Consider the following 21,439-nt stretch of genomic DNA (forward strand, 5'->3'; position numbering starts at 1 on the left):
AGGGGACATGACGGAAAGCCCAGGGTCCTGTGTGTGTGAGAAGGAGGTCACTGAGCAAATGATGTTTATACTGAGCTCAGAAGGGTGAGTAGGCCTGAGTCAGGTGAAGATGGGGTGGTAAGGGGAACTGCTCCAGGGAGAAGAAACAGCCTGTGCGAGAGTTGGGGCAGGAGGAGATTTGGCTCATTGAGGGCACTGCCAAGCACGTAGCTTAATGGAGGCAGCACTTCGTTTTGTTTACCTGGCACTCAATAAATATTCATTGGTTGAATGAAGGAACAAGTAGATGGGTAAATGGATGGATGGATGGATGGATGGATGGATGGATGGATGGATGGATGAAGGAATGGTAGAGTTTGCACAAATACCTACTGATTTGCACACAAATATGCCTGGAAGTAAATGCACACACCCAGAGGCATGCACACGTGTGTGTAAAGACAAACTCACCTCTTCTCCTGGTGCTCCTCCTGGAGAGAACAAATACTGAGAAGAGTGGTAGGCCAAGCTGGCCAGGGTCTGTGTGGCCAAGGCTGCGGGGAGGCAAGCCCTCTGACCAGGGGTATGTGCGGCCCCAGCCCCACTGCAGCACTGCCAGAATTTCTAGAATAGGAACAAAATGCTGAGAAAGGAATTTGTGTCCGAAGCTGTGTGCCAGGTGAGGGAGTGGGACAGATGTGGCCCGAGGGAGATGGGGTGAGTGGCAGAGGGAGGCCGGTGCGGCTAAGGCAGAGAGACAGGGAAGGAGACAGAAAGATAAATAGAGAGACACAGGGAAACAGATAGAGAAATAGAGCAATGGAGACAAAGACACACAGAGAGGGAGGGGGGGAGGGAGAGAGAGAGAGAGAGAGAGAGACAGGTCTAGAGACACAGAATGAGAGGCTGATACGGAAAGTCATAGATACTGTGTTTCCCTGAAAATAAAACCTAGCTGGACCATCAGCTCTAATGTGTCTTTTGGAGCAAAAATTAATACAAGTATTTACTATATTATATTATCTTATACTATATACACTAGACCCAGTATTTACTACATTATATTATCTTAGACTATATTATATTATGCCTGGTCTTATATTACATTATACAAGACCTGTATATTATACAGGTCTTATATTATATTAAAATAAGACCGGGTTCCAGAGACAGACAGAGAGAGGAAGACAAATAAAGATATAGAGAGAAATGGAGACACAGAGATGGGAATATAGAGACCCTGACTTTAGAAGGAAGGAGAGAAAGAGGGAGAGACCTCCAAGGAGGGAAGAAAGAGAGAGCTCCAGAAGGGGCAGCTAAAACTAGGCTCAGAAAGGGGAAGACATTTGCCCAAGGTTGCACAGCCTGGACATGGCATTCAATACTGCTCTGTTGAACTCCAGAGTCCATGTTCTCTTCTTCACCCTATGTTGCTGTGGGAGGACCAAGAGGGAGAGGGCAGATGGGGTTGGGGCTGTTGAGTGTGGTTTATAGCAATAGAGAGAAAACGTTACATCTGTTTATTCACTCAGCATACACGTCCTGCACTTCCATGAGTGAGGTGATGCCAGATTCCCAGAGATGAGTTAGGAGCTGCTGGTCTGGCAAGGGAGGCAGACACAGGTTCAAATCCCTGAATATGACAGATGATGTGGACAGTGTTCAGAGGTCTGGAAAAGGAGCAGGTAAAGAATGTGCAGAGGAAGGAGACATAAAACACAACTGGGAGGAGGAGGAGTCAGAGAAGTCTTCCTGGAGGAGGGGGCATTTAAGTTTCTTAATAAAGGAAACGGGGAGTCTGGAAAGGCATTCCAGGCAGAAGGCATAGCATGTGGGGAATGGAGACAAGAATGGGCTTGGAGGGATTCGTTAAATAAAATAATTATTATAATAAAAGGTGACTGGAGAATGTTTAAAGGGGTGAGGTGAGAGAGGAGGGTGGGACCAGATCATGAGGATCTCAAACGCCTGGCTGAGGGGATGAAATGTTGTCAGAGGTTCTGGGGAACCATGGGAGGGTGGTGAGCAAGGGAGGGGCAGTGGCAGCTCTGGGTGCAGCAAGACCCCTCTGGAACCCTGTGGGGAAAGGAATGAGGCCAGGTTGAGGTCCCTGGCAGGAGAGAATGAAGCCTAAGTGGTGTCCTGAATGGGAATGAGGAGGAGAGGAAGCAGCAGAGTCAGGAGCCAGAAGGGATGGAGCCTGAAGTCTGATGGGCTCTGGGGGATAGGTGCCTGGTCACGGGGATGAAAGATGTCCCCTTTCCCATAGGGATGGACTTGGCAACTGGAAATGGAGGACAGCCTGATGGGAGACAAAGAAACATGAGAATGTGTAGCCACAGAGGAACTGAGTCTGGAAATGAATCTATTTAAGTCTGGACCGTTTTCATTGCCAATGACAGAAACTCAAATGACCTAAACATAAGGGAAAATTAATTGCGTGGATGAGGGCTTCAGGCATGAGGGAATTGAACCAGCAACCTTGTTAAGAGCTCGCGCTCTAACCCACTGAGCCAGCTGGACACCCCTCTTTGGTTGATTTTTAAGCTCACCCCTGAAACAAATCACTCAGAAAATCAAGGTTCCCTAGGGAGCAGGAAACTGATACTTATCAAGCAGGAGTAATGGGCAGTCAGGACAGAGGCCACCTGGAAGTGGGCAGGAGAGGACGAGAGACACAGGCACAGAGGCAGACGGGAGGACGGACAAAATACCTGAGGAAGTCCAGCCTCCTCTTCCACTGTTCTGTGGGCACAAAGAAAGGGATGCCTATTAGGCACTCACGGGGCTAGACCACTTGACTCCTGCACTTGGGGCCCAGGAAGCCCCAGGAATTCAGGACCCCAGCCCCCTCCCCTCAGATCCTGGAGACTGAGCCCCCCAGCCCCTCCCCCTCCCCCTGGAGGTACCATGGCAACCAGGCCCTTGCCCACCTTTCCCTCCCCCATACAGAATCCAGTTTCTGTTTGAATCTCACCTGTGTCTAACCAGTTCCCGCGTGAGACAGGGATGAGCAGAGGGCAAGTGGGAACAGAAAGGGGATGACAGAGGGGAGGAGAGCCAAGAAGCGGGGCAGAGGCAGCTCTGAGAAAAGAGAGACGGGGAGAGATGGAAAAGGAGACTGGGGAGAGATGGGAAGAGAGGTAGGGAGACAGAGAGAGGGTGATAGGGTCAGACAGAGACAGACAACTATGAAGAGAGGGAGGGACAGGGGGCTGATGAGATGTTGGGGAAACTGATATAGGAGGAGACTGGGGAGATGGAACAAGGGAGGGGGAGAGAAGTGGAGAGAAAAGGAACAGAGAAATCAAGGAAATGTGTGGGAGAGAGATGGGGAGAGAGATTAGGAGAAATCAGGGGAGCACGATGGGGAGAGATGGAGAAGGGGAGGGGGGCAGAGACATGGAAAGAGGATGAAAAAGAGAGAGGGAGAGAGAGGGTTGGGGGAAGAGACTCAAGGAGACAGGGAGAGGTAGAGGAAGACACAGGAAAGTGCGAAAGAAGGAACTGGGGCACACAGAGACTCCCAGAGGTTAGGGGAACCAGGATCTCAATGTGGTCTTCTCAACCTTCCAGTTCTTCCATATTTGTTCCCTGGGGCTTCAAAGAAAAGGAGGAGACAGCAGCAGGGAGAAGGAGCTGGGGTGGGTGGCCTAGTCAGAGCTCTTCTCTCCACCCTCCTGAGACATCCCCCACCCACCTTCCCAGGTTGCAGCAAGAGGTGGAGCCCCTGTGCTCCTCTACCTTGGGCACACCCAGCATGCACAGGGAGGCAGGTATGAGCCTTGTCTGTGTGTTTGTGTAGGGCAGGGGAAGGAGTTTTTTCATGCATTGTGTCATAGTCCTGACCTGCAGTGTGCTCTTAAGCAAGTCACTGGCCTTCCAAAAAGAGAGCCACCCACTCCAGACTCAGGTTGACCAGATTCCTGGGCAGTACCCTTTGAACCTCACTACATTTCCCGTGAGCCTCTGCAGTTCCCTGGCCAGTGCTCTGGACCCAGAACTTCATTTCCCATGAACTTCTGGGGTCTCAATTACTCTTCTGAGGCCATTATTTCCCCTAGACGCCCCACCCTGGTCCCTCACCCTCTTCTTGACTGCCACTCTGAGCTCAGCGTCTTCCCCCAAAGCCACTCTTCCTCCCTGCTTCCCATCTTCTAATGGCCCCACCACCAACCCAGTCACTGGGTTACACCCCATGTGCTGCTTTCCCCATTCCCTCCCACAGCTATCAGTCCCTAGCCCCACCTTCCTACCCACCCTCTGCCTCTCCATCCCCACACCCCCAGCTCAGTTCTTGTCCTCTTCCATATGGACCCTTTCTCCACATAACTCTGTGGTCTCCAGTTTCTCCCCTCCACCCATTCCCCACATGGCTCCAGAGGATTCATTCTGACACCCATCGCTGACTCTGTCTCTCCCCTGCTCACAGCTTCCTTCCTTCTTCATCACTTCCAGGATAGAGTCCCAGCCCCTCAGCCTGGTGAGGGGCCTTGTGTGTTCAAGGCCTTGTGTGGCGTGACAACAGCTGACAACTTCAGGCTCATGTTCCAGGGCTCCCTACCTTCACTCTACTTTAGCAGAATCCATTCTTTCATTTGTTCATTCATTCAATATATGTTGAGTAATATCTCTGTAAGGATACATTTGGCTAGCAGGTAATAGAAAACTAGACTTGTGTAAAGAATAGGAAAGTCATTTTCCACCCCAAAAGGAGCCCACAGGTGGAGTGGGATTTGGGTTTGGTTGAGCCAGCAGTTTAATGATGTCATTAAGAACCCAGTCTCCATTTCCTTGCTTTTTGGTCTGGGATATATTCTCTTTGCACACCACCTTGCTTACTCACGGTCACATGTTGGCTGCCATAGTTCCAGGCATCACTTCCAATGGTTTTCATCTTAAGAACTCCCAAATGATCTTTCCTCACATTTCACTGGCCACCACTAAGTCACCTGCTCACTCTTATTTTAATTGCTGGCAAAAGGAATTAAATTGATTATTTTAGTCAGTGGTCCTCACTCTGGCTACACATCAGGTGGGAGGATTTTTTAAGGTTTATACCTAATCCCACCTCAGATCCAATTTAACCTGAATCTTTAGGACTGGGATTCTACCATCTATATTTTTTTTAATGTTTGCCATAATGTTGTTATGATGAATAGTAAGGGTTGGAAGGCACTGGTTTAAACTGAAGGGGATATTCCTGAGGGAACTGGAGATTGGTAAGCCTCCTCTGAGCCACATGGATGAGGAATGGACCCCCACGAAATGGAGGAAAAAGGACGGGAATAGCTCAAGGGGTCTCCTTCTTAGGTGTCTGCTGTAAGAACCTACTGTGTACCAGGTGCTATGCTAGGCATAGCAAATGCCCAGGTGGCAAAACACACACTGTTTCTCTGCCCTTGGTTTTCTTTTAGTGTCTTTGAAGGCCTCTGTCTTTTGGAAACCCCACCCCACACCATCTCTAATCTAGATTGAGGCCCCCACCTGATCAACATAATTTGTGTCTAGCTCCAGAAAAGTTGAGTGGAATTGAGTTGACCAGTTGGCCGGTTTTATACATCAATAATTGTTCACTTTCAGTTTTGCTGTTTTCTTTGTGGTATTTTGGAACCAATAACATTTTTAGCTTATCAGGTTGCAAACTTTGGCATAGTCTATTAGAAAGCCCATGAGTCCCAAGCATTTTACCTGCAGAGCCTAAAGAATGGAATGACGTAGCCGGTTCTCATGCAGGGAGGGCAGACATAAGACACACCATCTCACAAATAATTAATAACCTACAATGGACATAAGTGCTCCTTAGTCTTGAGGCTGAAGAGGATTCTGGGAAGTTTCTGCAGATGGCCATATTCTCTTTTGCTGAAAGACAAAGGTCCTGAGGCAGGAGGGAGCATGGAGAGTTCCAGTCACAGAAGGACAGAGTTTCCCAAATGCAGCAAATCAGGATCACGACGATGCCTGAACAGGCTTAAGAAATCAGCAGTGTCTGATCATGTGTGGGCTTGTGAGCCACAGGGAGAACTTTGGGCTTAATTTACCCCAATGATAATGAGATGTCTTCAGAGGTTTTTGAAGAAGAGGAAGATATGATCAGATTCTTATTTCCAAATGCTATTCTGATGGGGTGATGAGAGAGAGAGAGAGAGAGAATTTAAGAGGAGTTAGGAAGCTGTTGTTCAGACAAGAGTGAGGTGAGAGGCAGCAGACTGGGGAGATTGAGAACAGGCTCTGGATCCAGACACCTAGACTTTCATCCCGATTCCATCACTTTGGGCTGTGTGACGTTGGGCAAGTCACTGAACCTTTCTGTGCTTCTGTTTCATCATTTGTTAAACTACACTATCTCAGAAAGGTGTTATGAGGATGCACTGGAAAAGTGCTTGGCTTTTTAAAAGGGATGGTAAACGTAGTTATTATTGTTGTTAAGTGGACAGAGTTGAGAACTAGATTATTGTGTTGGAAGAATGGAGGGGAGGTCAGTATGGCTGCAGGAAAATGATCAGAGAGGTCAACAGGGGTGAGCACGTGCAGGGTAGGTGCTTCTCAAAGAGTATCTTGTTAAAATGCAGATTCTGATCTAGTAGATCTGGGGTGGGAGCCTGAAATGTTGTGTTTCAAACAAGGGGACTTGATCCTGAAGGTAAAGGAAGTTTCTGATGGTTTGTAAGCATGGGATGCTGAGACGAAAACATTACCCCAGCTGCCCTGCAGGAACATCTGGGAGGTGGGAGGACAGGGACAAGAGAGGGGGACTTACTATGTTACAAGCTAAGCTATGTTGATTCCCTGAAATCACAGACCACCAGGAGCATAGCTGTGTCATAGCTGTGTGCTGGAAACAGCCTGTACCTGCTCACAAGAGCCCGTGAGTTTAACTGGTTGTTAAAACTGTGGGTAGCGTGCAGTTGGTCATGGTGGGGGTATTGATACCATGAAAACTGGCAAGTGCTGCAATCTGTGTGTGTGTGCATGCACATATATGCACGAGGAGAGAGAGAGAGAGAGAGAGAGAGAGAGAGAGAGAGAGAGAGAGAGAGAGAGAGAGAGAGAGAAACACACTGCTGGGTTTATTGACTGGTAATGAGGGAGACCATAATTAACACATGCAAAGTCTGAATGAAAGGGTGTTAGAACTTTTTGTAGGAACTGGGCTGTGTTAGGTGACTTTGGGAGGACTCAGGGAAGTGGGGTTTTGCTCTGGATCAGGTGCTGGCAGGAAGTGGAGGCAACGTCTGAGGCAGGAAGAATGAATGGAGCTAATGCTATGATTGGAAAAGAATCAGCTCTCAGCCAAAATGGGGATGTTTGGTCATTCTGTGATTTGGGCAACATTCACATTTTGCTGTGTTGAGACATGACTCCAGAGTAGTCTTATTTTTACCTTGGTTCATCATGATCCACATTGTGGCCTTGGCTGATGTCCTGTGAAATTGTTTATGTCAACAGGAGAGCACCAGGGCCTGGTTAGGAGGGCCAGGCCAGCTCCTGGCTGTCAGGGGTCAGGGAGTGCTTTGTTCAGGGGCTGTAACAAAGAGACCCCCAAACACAATGGCATTAAGAAGACAGTTTATTTCTTATGTAATGAGAGAGAGGTGGTCTAGGTCAGTGGGAGATCTCAGCCCCTGAGATCTCAGGGACCCAGGTTCTCTCTGTATTGTGGCTCTATTACCTCTAGCATGGTTGAAGCTGGCTTATTGCCACATCCACATTCTGGTCTAAAGGAAGGGACAACAAGTCTAAGACGAACAATCTCTTTTAAGCAACTGACTCCAAAGATGCATCTCCACTCCCACTAACACAGTGGGTGAGAACTTGGTCATGGGGCCACACCTAGCTGCAAGGGAGGCTGGGAACTGTTGTCTCTAGCTGGGCGGCCATGTGCAGCTAAAACTCTATGATTGCAGAGGAAGCGGAAAATGGATTATGTGGGACAACCAGCAGCTGGCCATAAAGGACCAGTTAGCCAGTGGAGGGGTTGTCTGGAAGGGCCCAGATTTGAGAGCTGTTATCAGTCAAGTTCTAATCAGGAAGCTGATTCTGAGTGTTGGAAAAACCACACTTGGATTCAAATGCTGCTGGAGCAAACTGGTACTGCTGTGGTGAAGAAGGGAGGCTGGGAGGACTGGAATAGGAAGCAAAAAGGGGCAAGTCTTCCTCCTGCCTTGCTGTCTCCCTCTAGTACCAACTTTAGGCAGAGCCTAATAGGAACCTCATAGGAGTTTCAGAACGGAAATGAGGTTGGTAGAGTCCTCCTCCTGGTATCACAGAGCTGGGTGTAGAAGGGTGGAATTTGGAGCTCAGAGACAGTAGCTTAATAACTGGCACAAGATCTATTCCGGGGCTGGCATGGACAGCACTTGGTGATGCCCATTTAAGCATAATAATGTGTGAGGAGTGCTCAGGGCAGCTGACATTGAGTTCTATGTCCCTAGGAGCCCTCCATATCGACCTCAAGACCCCAGAGGAGACACAGGCTTGGAGCCTGGGCAGGTCCACCAAATCCTCGTGAGTGACCCTGGTGGCATAACTTCTGACCTCAGCTCTCTGGAAGGCGATGGCAGTGACCTCCAACCTCAGAGGTCCCTGCCCGATTGCTCTCTCCCCAGGAAGCAGCACCTGCGCCAGGTTGTTGCAGAATACGAGGCACTGGACCGAGAGCTCCCATGCATCAGGAAGTTCCCCACGCCGCCCACTGCCCAGCCCCTCTGCCTGTGCGTGGAGACCTCAGTGAGTGGCCCCCAGCCCTTGTGGCATTGGCTGGGGTGGTGGAAAGGGCTCAGGCATAGAGCCAGGTGGACAGACTCTAAATCCAGGCTCTGGGCTTACCAGCTGTAGTCTTGGCACCCGGACAGGTTGCTGAAAATTGACTGAATTTGTCAAGGAGTCAATTGTCAAACTTATCACTGCAGATCCCAGAATGGCAGAGAGAGGGGAAGAACGAGAGGTAGAGAAGGGCAGAGATCGAAAGGGAAAGACTGAGGACAAAGGGAGTCCTGCTAATCCATCTACTATGACATTCTGTGAAGTTTACAAGTACAGCAAAAGCATAAGAAAAACCACATGTTTTTGATAGATTCAGTGAACTGGTCATTCAATGTATGAATTCATTGGCATTCCCTGCCCTCAGTCAGAGAATGTATCTATTAGAGTCTCACTCATGCAGGAGTTAAATGAGAAGAGGACACATTAATGGGACGCTTACTGTGTGCCAGGCACGTGGCTCAGAGGCTCTCCCTCAGCTGACCTGGGTGACTTTAGCCCAACACAAGGATTGCTGTCCTTGTTTTAGGGACAAATTCCCACCCCATCACTCCTCTTCTTTATAGCTTTGAACATGAGACTTCCCCCCCTACCCCCATACACACATACCCAAGACTTGCCTTCTTGGCGGTGACCAATTTCATGACTTTGTTTTAGTACCTCAGCAATTTTATATGCTATAACAATGGCAAATCATCTTTGACATGGTAGTGATTAATATATGTCTCTGAACGTTAAATAGATTGACAAGAAGTCAAAACCCCCTATGACTCTTAGTTTTTGACAACTAAACGTTCTTTAAAATGCTAATATGACTATAAAAGGAAAAGTGTACCACTTAAATCCTTGCGGAAATCTTCAAGAGCTGCTAAAAACTTGCCATCCTATGCAGGTTGCTGGAAAAGTTTTCAGTGGATTGGTCAAGTTGGCCAAATTGGTGAATCATTCAGCCAACTGTTCGTTGACTTTTGACAAATCAGCTTCTGAGAATTGATTTTTTGGAGAATGACGTTGAATGAGTCAGTAGATGCTTTTCTGCCTGAGAGAGGGCCAGGACCCTGTGATCAAAAGTGATCCTTGATCCTCAAATGCCACCTGGGCTTCTGGCACGTTCTGCAAGTGGGGTTTAGGGTGGGGCCTTCTGAATCCGTACTGAACTCGGGTGTCAGGAGCTGAGGCGCTCTGATTCCCCCAGCCCGAGGAGGAACTAACCCACCTGGAGGTGCTGGAGGCGCTGGAAGCCGAATTGCCCGGGACCATGGACAGCGGCCGCGTCAGCAGCATCCGCTTTGAGAACTTGAACGTCATCTGTGGGACAGCGGGACGCAGGGACCGGTGAGCCCGCGGCGGGGGAGGGCCTGGAGCGACCGGGAGGTGCGAGGCGATGGTGGGCGCGGCGAGAGGTCGGGGCTAGGAGTGAGGGCGGTGACAGAGGGGGTCTAGTGAGCGTGGGGGAGGGGGCGGAGTCGGGGCGAAGGAGCTGACTGGGCGGGGCCTGGAAGTTCAGGCCGTGGTGGGGCAAGGACTGGAGAGACCCGAGACGAGCTGGCTTGATGTTAAGGGCGGGGCGACGGGGATAAGAATGAGAACCGGGAAGGGGAGGCACCAAGTGTGAGCGCGGTGAGGGTGCGGGCCCAGGTGAGATCCGAGAGAAGGTGGCATCTGGAGTAACAGTACCTAGAGTGACCGAGGAAGTGACAGGGGTGCGTGTGGGGTCGGAGACACCGCAGGCAGCTGTGAGGGGGCGGAGCCTGGACTTTGCTTATTATGGGGGGGGCCCCGCAGTAATTGGAGGGCGTGGGGCCTGGAGTGTCTAATTGGGGGCGGGTGCCGGAGGTAAGGAGGTGCGGACAACTGGGGAGAAACCGGAGAGGCACATTGAAGGGGCGGGGCCTGGAGTTACCGGATGAGGGCCGGCCCCGGAGCGGCGGTTTGGAAGGCTGGAGCCTCGGCAGACCCCGATTAGGGGGCAGAACTAGACTGAGAGAGAAGATGGGGCCTAGAACGACCCAGGTGAAGGCCGAAGTACAGGTTGACCTAGGCGAGAGGGCAGGGCTGGGGACGGGTTTAGGCATGGGGTGACAGGTGAGGGGCCAGAGTCGGTAAACGAATAGGGACCAGGCAGGGATATTTCGACAGTCAGAGGCGGGACTAGTACTACCGGCGATTCCCCTCCCGTCTCCGCCCCCTTGCAGGTGGCTCATCACCGTCACAGACTTCCAGACCCGCTCGCGCCTGCTGCGCTCCGGTATCCGCCTTCGCGGACTCGCGCACCCGCTCGTGCGCCACGACGAGCTGCTGCTGGGCGATTACCGCCTGCACCTGCGCCGCTCCCTCGTCCGACGGCGCATGCTTGAAGCTCTGGGGGCGGAGCCAACCGAGGAAGACTGACGCGTGGGAGCAGACGCCGGGCGCACTTGCGTACCACCCAAACTGGCTCTGGCTACCCCCCCGGAAATCCGAAGGGGGCGTTGCCTCCCCAGGAAGGAGGCGGGGCCGGCTCGAGGGGGTGGATACTGTGAGTTTAATTATAAAGAATGACCTGGTACAAAAGCCATTTCTCTCTGCAAAATCTTGGTGGGGAGTCAGGGGAGGTGATGGGAGGTAGGGACGAGCCCCCATAATATAATCCCGCCTCCCTAATCTTTCCCCAGTCCCGGCAAATGGACGCCTGGGTCCCAATCCCTTAAGGAATGAACTGAGGCCCGCGAGAGGGAAGACCCGGGCGTCGGGGCTTTCAACGCGCGCTGACCACTGTCTCAGAGAGAACCAGACGTCCTCATCCGCCCCCCTTCTGCCTCCTCCCCCCCCCCCCCCTTGGAAGACAATTCTCCGGGCTTTTATTTCAGGTTTTTTTCTGGATTTTTTTGTGTTCTAGGTTTTTTTTTTCTTTTTTGTATTTTCTTTTGTTATTTTGTTCCTCTTTTTGCTTTGTCTCTCCTCTCCGCCCCGCGCTGCCCCCCATCCAGTCCCTTTCCCCTCCCCACCCGGACCTCTCCTCCCCCCCTCCCCACCCCCTACACCCTCCCCAACCCCGCGGCACCCATCCAGAATGAACAAGCCCTTGATAGACGGGCGCCGCGCAGGCCCCCCTGCGGACGGGGGGCAGCCGACAAGGGGGAGGGGGCGGGTAGGGGCCCAGCGCGACGTCCGCCCCCCTCCTCGTCACCCCTCCCCCCTCCCATGGCCCTCCCACAAGGTTCCCGCAGATCCCTGACATGGTGAGGGGAGAGGGCTGCAAGCACCCTCCCCCCATGGACGGAGCCCCCCCCTTGGGGGTGGGGGCAGCAGAGGGAGAATGGGTTTGGGGGGAGGAGGGGGAGCTCCCTTCTTTGGCAGCTGAACATGGGGGGACCTGAGGGCGATGCCCTCCCCCCTTTACCCACAGTAGGGGAGGGGGCTTCCCAGGGGAAGGGGTGGCTTAAAATTCCCAAGCCCCAGGAATAAAGGGAGGGGTGAAGCGTGCGGGGAAGGTACAGCCATGCCAGAGGGAGGAATTTCTTGGAGAGATGGAAGGGTTGGGGGGGGAGGGCATCTTCGAGCAAAATGGATGGACAGATGGCCTAGGAAGGACTGGAAAGAGTGAAAGGAGGGAGGATGTGCGGGAGGGCAAAGATTGGAGCAGGAAGAGGAGGAAGCGTGGTGAGCAAGAAGTGAGTGTGCCTCGGGTCTTCTCTTGCCAGAAAGAGAAAAGAGCTTAAAGACATAAGAGAACAGGTAGAGAATGGCTGCAAAAGCTGTTCCTTCACAGGGACAAAAACTAAAGGTGCCAGGGAAAGAAATGCCAATACAGCCCAAGTGTGTGTGAAGTAGACTGCATGTGCGAAAGGTAAGAGAGGTGGCAGTGTTCCCCCAGGGAGTTGGAGAAAGTCACCCAGGAGCTGACAAGGACAAGTAGGGATTCAAGAATGAGTGTGCAGCAAAGCCATGGTGTGTAAGAACATTGTTAAGGAAAAGAAAAAAGGCTTAAAGAGAGCAGTGGAAGTGCCAGCGAGGAGGTGTGTGCAAGAGTGAGTGTGTAAGAAAGTCCACAAGAGTTAAGGATGGCGATGGACAAAGATTAGGAAATGAAGAGGGGAAAGGAGTGGGAGTCTGGTGAAGAGAAGAGGAATGAGAAACAGTTCCTGGGAAGCAAGTGTGCAAGCTGTGCCATAAGAAGTGACGGTGCAAGAGGAGGAGAGAGAAGGAGGAGCATCAGAGTATTACTGTGACAGACAAGTAGGTAAAGTAGGAATGTGGGGGTTCAAGAATGAGAGGGGAAAGTGCTTAAAGAAAATGGAGGCACCTCAGGAGAGGTGCACAGGATAGCGAGTGTGCAAGGGTTGAACAAAGAGAAGGGTATTCCAGAGAATAAATACGTGTGCACAGAGCCTGTGAGTTGGTGAGGGAAAAGGGTGTCCCAAGTGTGTCTGCAGCAAGGGCCCAGAAATTTTCAGAAGTGAGGTGTGTAAGGGAGGGTGCCAAGGGAAGAGTGTGCAAGCAAGAGTTGGAGAGAACAGGAGGCATGGAGCGTGGGAAAAGAAATGCAATGTGTGCAAGGGAAACAGAGCTGAGAGGGCTGGCAAGCTGGAGTGAAGGCGGAATGTGCAAGACAGCGAGAGGGCAAATTTGTGCAAAATTGTAGCCCAGGGAGGGGAGAGGCAAGCAGGCGTGCAAAGGAGCGTGCAAGAGGCTGGGGGCTGCTGTGTGTGCTAGGGAGAGGGGAAGGCAGGGAAAACAGAGGGGCCTGGAGAGGGGGGAAAGGGTTGTTAGAGGGGTGGCAGGTGGTGGAATCTGAGGGCACCCCCTTCCCCTGTGGCCTGGGGGCAATCCCCATCCAGTCAGGCTCAGGGCTGGCCCTCTATGGCTCTGTCTGTCTCCTCCCCAGAATCGACCCTTCTCTCCTTCTGCATCCCCTTCTGTGATTTCAATTCCCACCCCCTCCGCTCCACACACACAGTCTTGTGTCAGCTGCCCCCTCCAGTGAGGTGCAAATGTCTGGCAGGAATCAGGCCACCTGGTGACCTCCAGCCTTGGGAGATGATGGCAGGGTGCAGTTTTAGCAGAGTCCCTGGCCCTGGGAGAGAATGACGGTCAGAGGTCAAGAGGCCAGTGGGCTCAAGGGTTCTGTGGACGGCTGGTCCGTCCAAGCCAGCCATCACCTCTCCAAGAAAACTTTGAGAGCCCGATCGATGTTCATGCGGTGGCCCACCCTGGTCACACCCAGGTCCACGTAATCTTCCTTGGTCAAGGCGGGCAGGTGGGAGCCATCAATCTCGTGGTCCAGGAAGCGGGCTCGGTGCTCAGCCAAGCCCAGCCACTCAAGCCAATCAGCCACGTCGAACTTGGTCCAGAACCCCAGAGGTTTCGCGCCGAACGGCTTGTCCGGGGGCAGCGAAAGCAGGCGGGTTGGCGAGAGGGAACGGGAGGCCCCTGACAAGGCACCACCAAGCCCCCCGGACATCCCTGGGTGCGGTGGCACAAAGACTGGGGCAAAGGGGTCAGCCGAGCCTCCTGCCCCTCCAGTGGGGGAGCTGCGGATGTCAAAAAGGCCCGGATAGAGGGGTCCAGAAGGCAGGATGGGCAGGGAGGAAGGCCGGGGCGCAGGGCTGACCTTATGCTCCGAGGCGGGCAGCAGCGAGGGGCTGGGCGCCCGGCGGAGCAGAGGTGGCCGCATCTCGAACTCCACACCCTGGAGGTGACGGGTGGACGTGGAAGAGGAGGCTGAGGGTGAGGTGGCCCCTGGGGCCGCAGCAGCTGAAGGGGGGACCCCGGTTCCTGTGGGGAGTGGCGGCAGAGGTGTTTTAGGCCAGTTCTGAAACAGGCTGCTGACGGGTTTGGAGAGGAGCGAGGACTGGGAATCATCCGAGAGTCTGGAATGTGACAAGGGGGCAGGGGTGGAGGAGAGGGGTTTGGGGGGTCAGGGCAGGGTGAGAAAGAGGAAGAGGTCAAGATATAGGGAGAGAGGAAGAGAGACATAGGGGCGGGGTAGAGATGGGAAGAGATAGAAGGAGCGAGGGGTAAGATGGATGTCAGGACAGAAATGAAGGGAGAGAAAAATGAGAGGACAGGGAGAGGGTGACAGTCAAGAGAGATGAAAGAAAAAGAGACATTAAGTGATAATAGTAATAATCGCCACCACTTACTGATGCTCACGTGTGCCAGGCATTGTTCTAAGTGCTCTTTACAGATTGCATCTCAATTTAATCCCCATGACAGCCCTGATGCAGGTTACTATTATTATCAGCAGCACAGAGAGGTTAAATAACTTGCCTAAGGACACACAGCCAGGAAGTGGCAGAGCCCGGTTATATGGCACCAAAGTCTGAGCTCTTAACCACTATTCTATACTGCCTTTCGGGTTATGGCCAGTCACAGCAGAGTGGAAGACAGGGAGACGGTGAGAGAGGAACAAAAAGAGGGTGAGCATTCAGGGGAGAGAGATGGAAGGGGACAGGGGACAGAGAGAAAGAGAGAGAGAGATGAGGAGAGGGAGATGAAAGAGAGAAGAAACAAGGGGAGAAAAAGGTTCCCCTCATCCCTTTAGCTCCCTCCAGAACAGTCCAGTCTCAGGGCCTTTGAACTGGCTGTTCCCTCTGCCTAGCTCACTCTTCCCGAAAGCAACCTTGTGATTTGCTTCCTCCCCTCCAGTCTCTGCTCATCTTGCCCGTTATTTGAGACACCTTCTCTAACCATCCATTATTGTATTTTTTTCCCTAGGATAATTGCAATTATTTTGTCATCTGCCCCCCACTTCTGCCTCATTGGGCTATGTACTCTATGAGGGCATTGCTTTGCCTGTCTTGTCCACTGTGGGGGCTCCTCTCACCCAGGACTCCTAGTACATAGTAGGTGGTAAATCAACAATTGGATCAGCGGTCACCTAAAGTCAGCTTCCTTTGCTCTATCCAGAATACTTAAGAATAATCAGTGATTTGCCTGAAGATTTCAAAGGTGTGATAAAACCATACTTGAATATCAACTATAAGGACATCAGACCTTCAAAAAGTATTAGAGTGGGCTCTGCAGATGGACAAGGGGATTTAAAAACCTCTCTCTACTCTCTGTGTTTGAACCAGGACTGTGACTACTTTTCTTAGATCTTGAATGAACTTGAACTTTGTGGCGATTTCACCTTGCTAGCTGCTCTGGAAAACTGCATCGTATCATATTTCCATCTATACTTACTGGGCTTTTGGAAGAGGCCCTCTCCCCTCCCCCATCTCATGTTCTAACAATGGCCTCAAAAACCCTTTGAAGTGGATACTATGCTGTCTCCTGTCAACAGAGGTGGATTCCTTTGCCTAAGGTCACCCAGTTAGAAAGTGCAGGGCTGGGACCAGTACCCAAGAAACCCAGCTGCAGAATGCATATGTAACCACTGTGCCCTAAAGCATCTTGTTTTGAGCCACACTGGGCTCAAGGGACTTGCAGATTTCAGGGATTGTCAGAACTGACAATCCACCAAGGAAACAGACATCAGCAAGTTGTGTTCCAATCTCCTTTGTTAATAACTCTTTTTGTTCATCATGGGATGTGGGTTGTCGTGGTGATGGGAGGAGACCACAGAAGCCACTGATAAAGGGAAGTTTAAAGCATCTGTGAAAACATGCTTCTTTGACGGCAAACTTCGCCAAGCCAGCATGATTTCTGTTTTCCTTCTACCACCTGGGACCCTAAAGGGACCCAGCTATGGGGAAGGTGACTGGTATCCACAGCATTGGTCCCTCTGACCTTGACTACCAACCACCAGCCCCTGCTCACCTCTGCCGCTGCAAGGAGGATGTCCTCTCGGGGACATAGCTGGCTCCCCCGTGGTGGCTGTCCCCGCTTCCCCCGCTGCCTCCCCGGGCCCAGGGCAGAGCGCCACCAGCTGCCGAGGAGCCCCCAAACTGCTGAAGCTTGGAGCTGAGTTCACTGATGATGCTGGCTTTTACTGTGGCCAAGGCTGAGGCCTGAGGCTGGGCCAGGGGCCCAGGCAGGGGTGGTGGTGGTGGGCCCGGGCCCTCCTCCCAGGGCAGCAGCTTCCGAGGCAGGGAGGCAGCAGATGGCAAGGGCACCGGTGGGCCTTCTGGCTCTACAGCCACTGGACCCCCGGCCACACCTGCTGCTGAAGGTCCTGAGCAACCACTCAGGGTCAGCAGCCCATCGGTTCCAGCCCCTGTCACGGAGACAGTGGGGCTGGTGGGAGTGACAGGGTCTCGGAGTCCCCCACTGGGGCCAGGTCGCAGGCCTCCACTGGCCCCCAGCGCCCGGCCCCGGAGCTTAGAGGGAGTCATGAGCTGCGGAGGGTATGGTGGGCCAGAAGTACCGCTCCCCCCAAAGGCCTGGCCGTCCAGGTAGGCCACATACGTGTCCAGAAGCTCCGGCCCACTGGCCACACTGGCCCCACTACCACCACCACCCCCTGCACTGCCACCACCTTCGGCAGACAGGCTGCTCAGCGTGGATGCGCTGCTGATGGTCTCCAGAGGGTGGTCACTGCTGCTCCGACTGTCCACCTCTTCGATACCAGAATCCGTGCCAGGTGGAGGGTCTGGGCCAGGCTGCGGGACTGGAGGGGCAGGGGCAGCTGGGGCCGGTGGGCCTGGTGGAGGGGCATCCCCGGGAGCCGCGGGGGCCCCCTGGGTCAGCGTTGCCACCTCACTGTCGTAAGAAGTCAGGCTGGATGCTGTGGAGTCCAGGGGGGGAGGGGCAGCAGTGATGGCAGGGGGTGTCACAGGGGGCAAGGGGGTGGTAGGGGTGGGTGGGTCAGGCAGCGGGTGAGGTGGCCCAGGCGTGAGGGGTGACTCTGGCTTCTCGAAGCTGTTTGAGAACTCCAGGGGCGGGGGCAGCGGTTCCACAAAGAGGAATTCGCCGTCTTCCACGTCCACCGACGGGGCTGGGGGCGGCAGGACTAGCAAGGGGAGCCCATTCTCTTCACTGCCCCGCGGGGAGGTCGGCGAAGGGGGCACAGACCGGCGTGGGCTGGGCGGTGGGACCCCCGGGCCGTCCTCCGAGGAGGGACCCCTTCCACCCGCCCCACTGGCCCGGGGCTGGCAGTTCTCAAGGAACCGCACGTGTAGGGGCAGCCGCTCAGGCTCCTCTGGGGCTCCGGACCTCCAGGCCTTGCTCACCCCTGGGTGCGGGGCTGGGGGCTCGGGCCCCAGCTGCAGCAGGAGGGGCCCAACCCCGGGAGCTGTGGGGGGCAAGCGGTGTAGCAAGGAGCGTCGGGCAGCTGGTGGGCTGGCCGGAAGGGACTTCTCCTGGCTGCCCAGCCCTGCCCGGTACCCCAGCTCCCGGCGCGCGGCGTCGGGTGGGGAAGCCCCCCAGAGACGCAGCACGGGCTCATGGTGGGCGTGAGGCGAGTGGTGGTGCGGGGTGGGCGGCGGGGCCTCGTAGCGGGGCGATGGGGGCCTGGGAGGGGGCTGGGGGGTCCCACCGCCCTCCGAGGACTCCTTCAGCGCCCGCTCGCGGGCCGCCAGGGCCAGCCCGAGCGGGGAGGCTGGGTCCAGGGCCTTGCCGGTCAGCGGGTGGACCAGGGGTCGCGGCGGCAGGAAGCTGGTGAAGGCGCTGCTGCCCCCGTAGGCGCGGCTGGCGGCCCCGTAGCCCCCGTAGCCGACACTGCCCGCGCCCGCAGACTCCAGCCGGAGGTAGGGCTCCGCGGAGAACATGCCTTCGTCGATGGATTTGGAGTGGCGCAGCCTGGGGCCGGGGGGCGCCCCTGCGCTCAGCACGCCGTCGCCGCCCTCCTCGTCCCCCGCGTCGGTGGAGAGGAAGAGCGTGGACCGCCGGCGCGCTTCGTTCTGCCAGCCCCCTTCTCTCCGAGCCGCCCCAACCAGGGCCGCTCCGAATTGGCTGGTGAAGTCGAGCGTGGCCGGGCCGCTGGGCGAGGCGGGGGTGGGCACGGGCGACGGGGACGGCGGCACCGGCGACATGGCCGGGGCGGGGCTCGGCGCGGAGGAGCCACCCGCAGCCTCGGGCTGGGCCGGGGGCTCGGCCTCGGTGCTGCTGCCCTGGCTGCTGCGGCCGCTGCTACTGGTGGACGGAGCCTTGATGATGATGGTGGGGATGGGGATGGAGTTCTTTTCCGACGGGGCGGCCGCAGCCGACGGCGGCTGCGGGGACGCCGGGGATGTGGGCGAGGGCGCGGGTGGGAGACCACCGCCCTTCTGCGGCTCGCCTTCCACTTTGGTCTGCTTGACCAGAGGGCCCTTGCGCCCGCGGCCCGAGCGAGCGGGCACGTACATGGCCGCGCTGGCCGCCCGCGGGGGCAGCTGGAAGTAGCGCAGGGCAGGGGCCTGGGAGGGGCCGCCGCCCCCGCTGCCGTGGTGCGATGGGGACGGGGCTCCTGGGGTCGGGCTGGGCCCACCGCCCCGCCAGCCGCGCAGGCTGGGCTGGGGCCCCAGAGCCAGTCGGGGTGGGGGGTCGTCGGGGGAGCCACCCGTCTCCATCTCCGGGGGGTGAGGGGGGTGCGCGTGGTGGTGGTGGGGCTGGGGGGGCGGAGCGTGATGGTGGTGATGGTGGGGTGGGTGGTGGTGGGCGGGGGGCAGGGGCCCGCTGTGGTACAGGCTCTTCTCCCGGCCCCCCATACGGGTGTCAGGAGGGGAGGGCCCATCGAAGGATGCCGGGGAAGAGGCGGGGAGCGGGCCACCAGAGCCGGGGTTGAAGGGCCCTCCCCGGTGGGAGGGGGTGAGGCGGCCGGAGGAGGAGGGGGCGGGAGGTGTGCTGTAGGGAGGCTCCGGAGGGGACGTAGTGGGAGGCGGGGGGATGTCCTCGGAACCAGGCACAGACAGGCTGCGGCTGAACTTCATGGTTGGGGGTGCCAGGTAGGGTCTATCATCTTCTGCAGCCCCTGGGAAGACACAGAGGATCCAGGAGCAGGGCCTGGGCTGGGGTCTCCCTTCTCCCCTATCCCCCTGAACTAAATACAATAATAATAATTAACAATAATAATAATAGCACCCACTATATGTAAGAAAAGCTTCACATGGATTAGTCCAGAACCTTCACAGCTCAAGTAAATCCTAATTTGCTTGATACAGTAATACAGGTTGTGCACTGCACAACAGCAAACAGCAGAGGGAGCACACAGTGGGGGGAGGGGGAGGTTGCAGCAAAATTCAGCCGAACTTCCTCCCCGGGCCAGGAGGGGGGGCCTTTTCTAATTCACACAAAAGCAAGTATACGCTAGAGATGGTTTGGGGTGAGCAAAAGCGCCTTGAGCCAGGAAGAGATACCACGTTTATGTGCGTAGTTATAGATTTCTTTTCATGGATAGGCAAAACAGAATGCAGTTGGCACGTCAAACCTGTGATTTCAGGTTTTTAGCACGTGATTTTTAGCACGTCAAACCTGTGACAGAACTGCTTAGGATGAGGCTAATGTTCAAAAGAGCTGACTGATAAGACAGTGAAATTAGGTAGATTTACAGGTGGCCGATATTAAGTAAATGACGATATGAAGTAAATGAATCTCACAGAGGCAACATCCACACTGGAAGCTGAGGAAAAGCTGTATCCAATCAGCAAGATGACGACTCAGAGAAGAGTGTGGAATGAAATCTTTCGCCTGCTTATCTATCAACTGTCAGGGCTCAGTCTTGGACCCTCTTCTCGCTTCTGACTACTCTCTTTTTCCCTTGACAATTACAACCAGTGGCATGGTTTCATTCACTACTTCTCTGCTGAAGACCTCTGCCTTGGGCCCTATCCTTTACCCCTGAGCTCCAGGCTCCTAAATCCAAATGCTGCATCCACTTGATGTCTCACTGGCATCTCAAACCCAGCAGGCCCCCACTTGAGCTCCTGATCTCCTCCCACCCCACGGTATCTTCCAGCGGAGCAAACAGCAACTCAGTCTTACCTCAGGACCTTTGCACTGGCTGCTGCTTCTGCCTGGAACACCTTACGCATGTATATCCCCAAGGCTCCCTGCTTCATCTCCCATTTCAACTCAAACCCGCCCCCGCCAGCAGTCCTGACCTCTCTTTTTCTATTTTTCCATAGCACTTAGCACAGTTAACATACTATGCAATGTTCTTGTTTCGTATCCTTATAATCTGTTGTCGGTCTTCCCCTCATGTAAGCTCCACGAGGGCAGGACTGTTTAGTCTGTTTTGTTCACTGACATATCTCCTGAAGTCTAGCCTAGAATATGGTAGTACTCATTAAACATTTGTGGAATAAATGAGTAAATGAATGGAGTCAGGTATAAGAGAGAAGGAACCAGGATTTGTGGTGGGGCCTTTGACTCATTGCATCCAGAGAGGGCCAATAATCTCCTCATCTTCACGATGAAGAACCTGAGGCCCAGAGAGGTACAGCCACCTGCCCCAGGTTATACAGCTGGGATGGACAAGAGCCAGGATTCAAACCCAGGTTTGCCCAACAGCAAAGCCTGAGTTCTCTGACTTGGTGGAAATGTGGTCACGTATGGAAGTAGAAGAGAACATTTCCAGGCCCCTCTTTCCCCCACTGTACACTGTCACCCTCCCAGCCTCCCATTCCCCCACCGGCATCCCTTATACCCACCCTTCAGTGACATACCGATAGATTTTTGTCGGAGCATAAACCCAGGTCCTGGAGGCAGGTAAGAAGGACGTTCGTAACTTGGCTGTGAGCGGTGGTGGGGATCGAAGCTCGACTTCGGGGTGGCAGTCAGTGGGAGGAGAGAGATAAGACAGCAGAGAGATCAGTCAGGGCCTGGAGAGCCAAGGCTTCCCCGCAAGGCCAGCCCC

General features: G+C 54.4%; 2 protein-coding genes across 7 annotated transcripts in view; one reads left to right on the forward strand and one right to left on the reverse strand.

Annotated features, from left to right (window-relative positions):
* Nucleotides 1-7,817: 7,817 nt before the first annotated feature.
* LOC308489705 (uncharacterized protein C19orf81) lies at nucleotides 7,818-11,698 on the forward strand. Its single transcript, XM_081031243.1, has 4 exons — nucleotides 7,818-8,487; nucleotides 8,589-8,709; nucleotides 9,938-10,077; nucleotides 10,938-11,698. The coding sequence occupies exons 1-4, from the start codon at nucleotides 8,366-8,368 to the stop codon at nucleotides 11,131-11,133; spliced, it is 579 nt and encodes a 192-aa protein (XP_080887369.1). The 5' UTR covers nucleotides 7,818-8,365; the 3' UTR covers nucleotides 11,134-11,698.
* A 96-nt stretch (nucleotides 11,699-11,794) lies between these two features.
* SHANK1 (SH3 and multiple ankyrin repeat domains 1) overlaps nucleotides 11,795-21,439 on the reverse strand; it is a 44,299-nt gene continuing 34,654 nt past the window's right edge. For 3 of the 6 annotated variants that reach the window (XM_081031127.1, XM_081031125.1, XM_081031126.1), the window contains 3 exons: nucleotides 21,249-21,345; nucleotides 16,486-19,555; nucleotides 11,795-14,594 (listed from right to left, as the gene is read on the reverse strand). In XM_081031127.1, the coding sequence (XP_080887253.1) occupies nucleotides 13,880-14,594; nucleotides 16,486-19,555; nucleotides 21,249-21,345 (3,882 nt within the window). In that variant the 3' untranslated portion in view covers nucleotides 11,795-13,879. Of the gene's footprint in view, nucleotides 14,595-14,994; nucleotides 15,076-16,485; nucleotides 19,556-21,248; nucleotides 21,346-21,439 lie in introns of all 6 variants that reach the window. The other 3 variants (XM_081031128.1, XM_081031129.1, XR_013992128.1) reach the window with 3 other exon arrangements.

The sequence above is a fragment of the Rhinolophus hipposideros genome, assembly GCF_964194185.1.
Source record: "Rhinolophus hipposideros genome assembly, chromosome: 21".
In the NCBI taxonomy this organism is placed as follows: domain Eukaryota; kingdom Metazoa; phylum Chordata; class Mammalia; order Chiroptera; family Rhinolophidae; genus Rhinolophus; species Rhinolophus hipposideros.